At 42.4% G+C, this 9,672-nt stretch overlaps 1 protein-coding gene across 1 annotated transcript; it reads right to left on the minus strand.

Annotated features, from left to right (window-relative positions):
• Positions 1–4,775: 4,775 nt before the first annotated feature.
• On the minus strand, positions 4,776–9,163 carry wnt8b (wingless-type MMTV integration site family, member 8b). Its single transcript, XM_084710218.1, has 6 exons — positions 9,093–9,163; positions 8,671–8,704; positions 7,739–7,877; positions 6,919–7,044; positions 6,608–6,750; positions 4,776–5,345 (listed from the first exon to the last, which is right to left on the minus strand). The coding sequence occupies exons 1-6, from the start codon at positions 9,161–9,163 to the stop codon at positions 4,776–4,778; spliced, it is 1,083 nt and encodes a 360-aa protein (XP_084566344.1).
• Positions 9,164–9,672: the final 509 nt, after the last annotated feature.

Raw genomic sequence — 9,672 nt, forward strand, 5'->3', positions numbered from 1 at the left:
ATTTTCTGAGGTCATGCCCTCATTTGACGTTTAATCAAAAGTCTTGGGATCACCCTGCCTTTTGTGGCTGAAAAGTTTTTTGTGATTTTTATGAGTGCTGTTGTTTGCAGGACTACAAGAGTTCAAGTTAATGTGAAAACTGAAAGGAAGAAAATGGAAATTCAAACGAACTCCACAACCTTACCTTATTAATGTGCAATACAAGGTTTTGACCATCACACAGCTATGACACTGTTACTGTAAAGCACTATACTCCAAACCTGCATCATTAGGGTAAGGGTTGTGGTGGTCTTTAGAATTTAACTTTCCTTTTGAGGCTGTTCCCAAACCATAACTTGATTTTATTTATTTATGTATTTTTTATTGTAGTTTGATCCTAACAAACTATGGGCCACACTGACAGTGAAGTAGTTACAAAAATACACCAGCAGATGGACTCATTGCTCTGTTACCAGCCGAAAACCTCTTTACCCGGTGATGAAACGTGTTTAAATATTGACAGAGTATTTCAAAAGTGGATCTCTATCTTTTTTGCTCTTTCAAAGCAAACACTTGAAATACTCCACCAATATTGATAAATGGTTACAGAAACCCTACATTGCTTCATTGATTACCAGGCAAAATACAAGCAAGCGTACCTTGTATTTTTACAATGTGCTGACTGCTCACATGGTTCACAATTGCCCTCTATCGACCAGTTTTTACCTTCTAAAATGTATCGCAAAGGACCAGTCAGTCAATCAGATACCATTAGCACCCCTTCTAGGTTTTATGCCATCAGCACAATTCCATTTCCACAGCAGGGACAGAGCAGGACCTCCTGGTGTTTTCCCATGCTCTGTGTTTCCTGTGCAGACAACTGAACCAGGCTTATCCCTCTGATGCCCTTCTTTTCCCATTCTCTTCCGTAGACAGATATCCACAGCATGGGAATTGGCCACCCCTGCTGTGCTGAGAAGGCTCATATCTCAATCCTGCTGATGCTAACTCCAGACTGCTGAAACCCCCTCTGTGACACAGCAGTGATGGGCCAATCAAAGCAGTTACGTCCTCTTCAGTCTTGCAGTGGAACATGTCGGGTAACAGTCTTGTTACAGTAAATATTAATAAGGGCTAAATATATATCAGACTATAACAAGCACCTGACAAATAATGTCCTTGTTTTGGGGTTTGTAGTGAAAAGAATAAGCATCTTCAGTTGCACAAATTATACAAAAACCTTGTATGAATATATTTTCCCTCAAAAGTCAACATAAGAAAACATGGTACAATGTTCGTAAAATGCATTAAGGGATTCCACAGATGGCTCTCTCATCTGTTTTGCTGCTCTTTCACGTCCATATTGACCCTACCCCTCTGGGTGTTGTGTGTCCAGATCCCTTAAGCCATAAATCCTATTAGTCAAGGATTCTTGGGAGCATTAAATGTAATTTTCCTATTTTCCATGGCTTGAATCATCACTTCACAAAATCTCTTCATTTTGTCTATATCAACTAGTATCTCTGAATATTTACTTGGTGAAATGCAACAGTGGAAATGTAAGTTATAGTAGAAGACTGTTTAAAAACATTACGTTTTAGAGTAATTATATGGGTATCCAAACGTTATCTTCTCTGTTCTTTATCTGAAAGTGTTTGATGCCATTTTGTTGCCACCAGCAGTGCAAATTGGTTCTCCAGGCAATAAGAGAGAGCAGTTCTTTAATCTCTCACTCTTCCTGCTTGTTGTGACATTTTTCTCTCCGCCACCTCAGGCTCATGCCCCGGTGCAAACTGGACCTGGCAGGGCTAGCCCACCCTGACCCCTCTAAGGTTTGGATGGAGGGAAGACAGAAGTTCAGGCCCCTCGGTCAGAGGTCACATCACTCTCTGGGGGGAGGTGGTACCTGCTGTTTGTGTGTGTGAACCATGTGTTACATTGCAATCTGCATGGTTATTTTGGTTTGGTGTGTCGTCAGGAGGAAGTGTCTGTGTGTATAAGAGAGAGAGAGATTCCAGGGCTTTCAAGACCAGACATTTATTAAATCAGGCGATCCTGATATTGTAAATGAGGTTTGAAACGCACAGCCCAAAGGGATTAGAGTGGGGTCAGTGCTACCGTAATGTAAAGCTTTAGACTGCCTCTGAGGTGGTCCCGATCAACTGGAGTATGAGAGTCATTACTGTATCCTTGTGGACTCAGATCTCCTGGCTGCTGTGTGAACCTCAGGACCAGGACATCCAGGTCCCCCAGGTTAAGCACAGTATTATCCACAGATCCCACCCACCAGAACAGGATTAATCCACATTTTCACAATTATTCTCTTTCATCTATGCTCCCACTGCAGAATTGCTCTCGACTCAGTGCGTAGATAGTGTCACAGGTGTGCCTGGTGTTTGGGCTATGAAACTGCCAAATATGGTTTCCCACAGACCAACATTGTGCTGTGTCAGCAGGTGTTGCCCCCCTCACAATGATTTTAGGTCAGTGGTATGTTTTCTACCGAGGATTAAGTGAGACATATCCGTGATCTGTGAACATCTGTTCATAAAAAAACTGCTGCCTGGTGTGAATTAACAGTGTCCGTTAAAGTACCTTTACAGTAAATATTGTAACCACTCATACAATAGATCGTTTGAAGTCACAAGTCTAGTAAAAGAGTAAAAGGCAGGCTATCAAGACACCGCTCTGATCCAATCATTGCTACAGTCCCTTATTTACTGTAAGTGAAGGGCTCTGCATATTAATTGTCAAGGATCAAATCACCCTTTTGTTCAATTGAGAAGGGCATCCTTGTGAATTTAGGCAGAGGTTTGTGCTCCAAAGTTTTAGGCAGGGCTACCTATAATGAGTGTTTTACTCCCTAGCCAGTATGAGCCAGGCCCACTAAGGTTGATGACTGTGTAGTTGATGAGAGGGTGTTACTCAGCATGCCAGTCTTGGCCCCAGTCTGCCCCCAGGGGTCATTCCAGGAGGGGGGAGTTCTGATTGCAATCATTATTTCATAAATAAGATGTCAACAAGGTGTTTCCTTGACACTTTATTGGTTAAAAAGAGGAAGGTGCAGAAATTAACTACCCCCTCCTCAATGGTGCCCCTAATCTCCTCTTTCACTTCCCATCTCATCTAGAGGGCTTGGGCTTGGCTACCATGTGCTACTGTTGGGCCTGGCACTTTCTATTTGCAGGTTGGGTGGGTATCCTGGCACGCATTTGTTTATAAAAACCACTTGTTTGGGCACAATACTTGAACTAACTTCTATTGAGGGAACAGTGTGAATCCGTGCAAAGCCTTTTCCCAAAGTCCTTTTGAAGGCGACGGCCCATTGAGCGCGGAGGAGAAGGGATTAGTTTCCTCAGCAGTGGCGCATTTCCGAGAGAGCTGATTAGCTCGGCATTCATTGTTAAATCGAGCAAAGAAAGGCCCTAGAGGAGTGAAAGGATCCAAATAGTTGGGCCCAGGAATAAAACAGCCGCAGGAAGCCCAGCACAGGCAACACCAAGTTTTCCCAACATTTCTTCCTCTTTACTTCTGAGGAGGGGCAGTGTAAAAAAGGAGATTAGCATACAAAATTAGAGGCAGGATGATTTTTAAGGGCAACTTGCTTAATGCCGCCCCCACCTTCCAACCTCTGTCTCGACAAAGTTAATTAAACTAGTATTAAACAGGGAAAAAACACTGGGGAGTTAGGGGGCTCTTTGAGGATTACCATGATGAGGGGTAGAAAGGGAGGTATTTGTAGAGGCGAAATTGAGAATGGTGGAAAGGAAGGAAGACAATAATGAGAAGTTTTCTCATGTTGTTACTTTGCCCAGGGCTATCACATCCCCAAGTGAACAATACTTAAAAGCCAGGTTGTGTGCACTGCAGACTGTTGATGGAATTCACATATATAGAAACACATTTTATTGCTGGTTTTGCACTGTTAATATGTGTTAGTCACTTTGGCTTAGGTCTGTAAAATAGAAAAATGATATATGAAAAAAAATATTGTAGATTATACTTCTTTAATTACAAACATTTTTATAAAACAGTCATAAACGTAGCTAAGAAAAAAGAAAAACTAGGAAAACTTGTGCAATAAATTAAAAATGTACAGAACAAAGTGCTTCATTTATTTACAATTAAATACATCCTCTGGGAAGAAGTCTGGGAGTACATTTACATTACATTTAGCAGACGCTCTTATCCAGAGCAACTTACAGTAAGTACAGGGACATTTCCCCGAGGCAAGTAGGGTGAAGTGCCTTGCCCAAGGACACATCGTCATTTGGCTCGGCCGGGAATCGAACTGGCGACTTTCAGATTACTAGCCCGATCCCCTAACCGCTCTGCCACCTGACACACTAAATGAAAGTGGGGAAGGTAGGGTAGAGTAGAATGCAAGCCTCAATACACGCTTGAATAAGCATCCGTGATCCCTCCCTAGAAATGTTTATCTGTCTACGGAAAGGCTGAATTAATTTGTCATATCATGTCTCAGGAATGGATGTTCATCAGTGGTAAGTTTATCAGTGGAAATAATGAGAATAAATAAAACCAAAAAACCTCTGTAAATATAAATTGAGGAAATGTACAAAAATATACGTTTAAATATATTTATACCGTAGATTCTAAACTCTAAAAGCATCCCATCCTTTTATCTATTATGTAGACTTGCAGACAAACTGAAACACTTTTCTCCATCTCTGTGACCTTTTATAAGAACACTGACCTTGTCCAATTTAGACTTTCAAATGTTTGTTTCTGAGCACATTGACTGCTGATGTGGCAGTGATAACACAGCACCGCACTGCTCAGTGCTTCTTTCTCAGCCGAAGGTTCTTCCTGCGACTGCCGGCGCTCTCATTCTTGCCCCTTTGGCCCCCCTTCTTCACGCAGAAATATTTGGTCACTGTTTTCCGGCACTGCTCACACTTCACCGCGCAACACCAGTGGAACTTACAGTTACAGCTCGAAACCATCTCTGCTTTGCGCTCCTCTACGGCCAGCCCACACTCCCCACACAGCCTCTTGCAGCTGCGCTTCTCCCACTTGCTCAGGCTCTTGCCCTTCTTCAGACACTCACGCCCCTCTGTGCCGGGCAGACCCAGGGTACGGTTCTCCAGGCAGTAGTCAGGAGAGTCCTCCAGGTGGACCAGCTCCTTGCGGGAAATGGAGCTGAAGGTCTCAGCAATGGCCCCCCGGCTGGCCGCGCTGTTCCCGGCCCCCCTGAGGAGGTCCACCTTGAAGGCCCGGTGGTACTTCTCCTTCAGGTAGTTGCCCACCTCCCTGAACTCTGGCAGCTGCAGCCAGCAGGTCTGAGTGGTGCAGCTTCCTGAGACACCGTGGCATTTACACGTACGCTGCATGGTCCCTTTCACAGCCTGAGAGAAAGACAGAGTGTGAGAGAGAGCAAAAGAGACAAGAAGAAAAATTTAAAAATGTTCACTGTTTTATTTTCCATTTCATGCTATTGTAAGACTGTGTGTGAGTGCATGTGTTTGTGTGCCTCTCTGTTGATGTGTTGTCAAATTGAACAATTGTAAACCAAGCCTCCCCACTTGACAAAAAAATTATAAATGAAAACACTGATGGAAAAAAGCAGTTCAGAGTTCATCCAAGAGTTTTTGTCCGTTTCGTTCTCTCTTAGTATTTCCTGACTTTACTCCACGCAAACAGCTGTCGGTTGAAAAGGAAGGTTTTTTTTATTCAGAGAAGGGAAGCCCTTTCGTTGGAGGTGAAAGTTGACATTGAGTCTCATTGTCCCTTCGAAGAAATAGGAGTATTTATTTAACGTGACCATTATCAACATGTTTTCTGCTGAGAAAAGACCCAATGAAGAACCCTACTGAGAGGAGAAATTAAAAAGGACTTTTTCTCTTTTTACTCTCTTGTATTTTTTCAGTTACAATGATGCTCCAGGTGCCATGGGGATCCTGAGTCGTGACAGACGGGAGCGCAAGCAGGGGGGTAAACAATGAGCACTTCAGCTGCACGCCTGTGGTCCCCACAGAATCCCCGGGGCAAAACAAAGACCAACATAAATGTAGGATCCTTATTGCAAGAATAAAACTAAACACTTATTTAAGGAGCAGAATAATTTAGAACTCTGTGAAATGTGTGGCTCCCCAGGCGCTCTAATTAAGCCTGCACCAGTGATCCTGCGATTCTTGTGTTGAGGTCTTGTCAAGAAGGACATTCAACAGAAGTAAATAGGCCCTTCTGGTACAACGAACACACTGTTATTATTGGGGACAAGTGGCACATCACTTATCGGGACCTGAAAGGCACACTTGGGTGGTACACTCGCTGTAATTCTGAACAGGAAAAGAAAAAAATGATTCAAAAGGTACTTTACATTGAGAGGTATGTTGGGGGCCGAAAGAGATTCTCAGATTGCAGACTTAGACCTTGAACTACAAGACCTCCCTACTACTGCTGCAGTCTCGACGATTAATTCCTCTGAACATTATCTGTGGTTTGAGAGAAACAGGTTTGGCCCTAAAATGTGTATTTTACGTCAAATATGATATAAGCCAGAAATAGTATAGAGAAGCTTATTTGACCCTCTTTAGTCACAATCTGCTAAGACTCACTGTACCTCTGTGGTCACACAGTGCTGTATTGTGACATATGTGTACAGTACCTTGCGCCCAGCCTCGTTGTTGTGCAAGTTCATGGCTGCCCTTGCATCCTGGCCAGTCTCTAGTGCGTCAACAAACTGTTTGGAGATTGCCTCACCGAAGCCCAAGTTATCACTGCAGCCTCCCCATAGCCAGCCATGGCCTCCTATGGCAGATGGGGAAAACCTTAAAGTTATTTGCATTCCCTAGGTGACTTTCAATTTGTGACTTGACATCTTGAATACCAATTACTTGATAAAGTTTTGTCCAAATTTGACTAATTTGTCTCTTTACCTTAAATTAAGACTATGAAACAAGTGTCTTCTGGTCTTACCTCGCTGTCCATTTCTGGTATCGTCACAGCCACAATTGTCAAAGTCCCCAAGGCTACAGTTCCTGGTGAGGGTATACATGACTCCAGCTGAACTAATAGCATGGACAAAAGCTGTCTCACGGTTTGCTGTGGATGGAGAGGCCCAACAATAATCATTTCATATCCTTTAAACCTGATTAATTATTTAATGTCAGAACAGGGGCATTCCGTCTTTGATTGCTGTGTCAGTTTTGCTATTCATTGCATGTTCCCATCTTACCCATGCTGAAAATGTAGTAAAAGCACCAAACCTTTTGAACGACAAAATCTTCACTGAATAAAGCCCTCCCCCACTGCCCCTGTGACCCAAACCCTCATCTTTCGAGTGGGCTTCCATTTCAACCTCTCTCAGCCTCACAATATCCTTTATCTGCTATTTCTAGCCCGGTCATTAACACATTGGGTCTAATTGCCTTGGCAATGCCTTGTTTTTAAAGGGCCTTAACAGTAGGGGAGAAACAGTAGGATGTTGTGAATTGGATTAGTGTGTTTGTTTTGGCTGGAGCGACCGCGGTCACACTGTAACCCATCACAAGTGAGAAGTTAAACACCAACTCTCTCTAACCGTTGAGGAGCAACAGCTCTATCTGGGATTAGCTCTTCAGAGCAACAGTAACACTGGTAGTCTAACACTAAAATTCAGTAGCAAATTCACCTTTTCTTGCATATCTCTCTAACTGTAAATGATGAAGAGAATAGAAAACAGTAATTCCATAATTTATCCAAATGAAGTCAAATCTACAATGTTGTAGGGTAAGTGCCACAGCGCTTCTGGTCTTACCGCTGCGCAGACTGCTGTGGGTGGATAGCTGCAATGCCCTTTCTGGGCAGTTCCAGCGATCCCAGGCAAACTGGTACTTGCACTCCTCAATGCCACTCTGGGCCCCTGCCGCAACACTGCTGGAGTAGATTAGATAGGCCTGGGGAAGCAGACAGGAGTGGAATGTGTCACTACACCATCATGGTTAAACAAAAGCCTTGTGATACATATACTAGGATATTCCCCAAATATCTTTTTTTTTCTGTAACATTCTAAGAGTATAATCAGTCATAGCAATTTGGTAGAGATTAAACGTTTTCCAAAAATTAAGCCTTGCTTGAAAAGTTAAGAAAACATAATTTTTTTAAACTGTAAAACAAAACACAACAAAGCAAAAAGACAAAAAATTATTTCAAATCCGATTAGACCAAACATTATCCTACTTTCTGAACCTGATTCCCAACCCTGAATTGAAGGTCCAAGCCCTCTTTACAAGTTCACCCTCTCCACTTGGCTTTCACTAGCCTCTCTGCTCCTTTTTCAGACTGCGTGAATGATACATACTAATACGTCTCAAGTGGTCTTTGGAGAAAGTGAGGTACCACCTCTCTCACAGGAGTCTGGCTCGTTAATGATGGCCACCCACCATATCTCTGCCCACCCTTGCCTTCAAACATACACTCAACCCCAAGCTCAGGGACACACAGCGCTTCTGAAGGATGTCAAGTGTGTGAGATTTAGAGCATATCCCAAGAAAATCATTCGTACATTTCTAGGATTGGGTCTTTTCGTCATACCATAATAAACATGAAGGAATATTAATACTTTGGGGAAATAACTATAAGACAAGCAAACCAAAAGCATGTATAGGGGTATTTTAGTAGACATCTTTAGAAAAAAAGTTGACTTTTTCTTTTGGGTCAGGGTAGGAGATCAAAAGAATGTTGGCTTACCTTGGGTCCAGTCATCAAAAAATTATTCACTGACCTGGAAGAGAAGACAGCTTATTAACTCAGAGAAACTAAGTGTCTTTCACAAGGCGGAGAAATTCCTCCCTGCCTTCTGCATCTAAGCTAACACCTCTCATTAGTGCACAAGCTTTATAACCTGTCAAAAAAACCTCAATAGACACTAAAAAACGTTTTAACTGTTTAATTGTATAATAATAATTTTTAAACTCTTGAATAGGAACAGAAACAACCTACAAGCACCAAGAAATATTCTCAACATACCCCAAGTTACTCAATGGGCATTTAATTCATTATTTCCCCAAACAAGTAAATCAAGATTAATTTTAACATTAATTTAACATTGATAGTCAGTTTTTGAAAAACTCTTGCTCCTATTTGAACAAAGCAAAATTGAGCAAACTTACCAGCTGCAGCAAGATCTCATGTGAGCCATCAAAATTAAAATGTAATAGAAGGCCTCCAAATGCATGAACATCCTGACAGGTGACTGGCAGTAGTTCTCTAACTTTGAAAAGCCGACAGACAGTGCGACGGTGGAGAGGATACAGAGCTACCTACATACAGGACTCAACTCAGGCTGCCAAGGTTCTCATGTGGGATTCGAGGGGGCTCTGAAATGGAGCCACTCTCATCCCAACAAGAGATTATCTGCTTAATTAAAGATTTTCCCCTTCTTACTCCGTCAGCCAATCAGAACTTCTGCACCAAGGAGAGATTGAAATGATCAAAAGGGCGCCCTGGGCCTATAGCTGAGAAGAGCTCTTTGCTCCCGCTAAGCAATGGTTAGAGCCGACTAAATTAATATGAAATCAGAACACATTGACTGATCTTTCGAGTTTTGAGCACTTGACAGTTAATACTTCACGTAAAGAGTTTGATACAGTTAACTGATCTATGTCCACGGATTAGATTATGGTTGTTATCTTTTGGGAACAAATATTTAATGGAATTTATATGAGCTTGTAAGGATTCCAGTGTGTGGGC

Source organism: Hypomesus nipponensis, chromosome 11 (assembly GCF_054491055.1).
Source record: "Hypomesus nipponensis isolate SF chromosome 11, ASM5449105v1, whole genome shotgun sequence".
NCBI classification, from domain to species: domain Eukaryota; kingdom Metazoa; phylum Chordata; class Actinopteri; order Osmeriformes; family Osmeridae; genus Hypomesus; species Hypomesus nipponensis.

What these genes read in the sequence shown, in the direction of transcription:
- wnt8b (XM_084710218.1), bottom strand. Translation starts at nt 9,163, where the DNA reads ATGTTCATGCATTTGGAGGCCTTCTATTACATTTTAATTTTGATGGCT. An exon ending in CCACAGCAGTCTGCGCAGCG is followed by an intron (nt 7,045 to 7,738) that starts GTAAGACCAGAA and finishes CTCCATCCACAG; the next exon opens with CAAACCGTGAGACAGCTTTT. An exon ending in TACCAGAAATGGACAGCGAG is followed by an intron (nt 6,751 to 6,918) that starts GTAAGACCAGAA and finishes CATCTGCCATAG; the next exon opens with GAGGCCATGGCTGGCTATGG.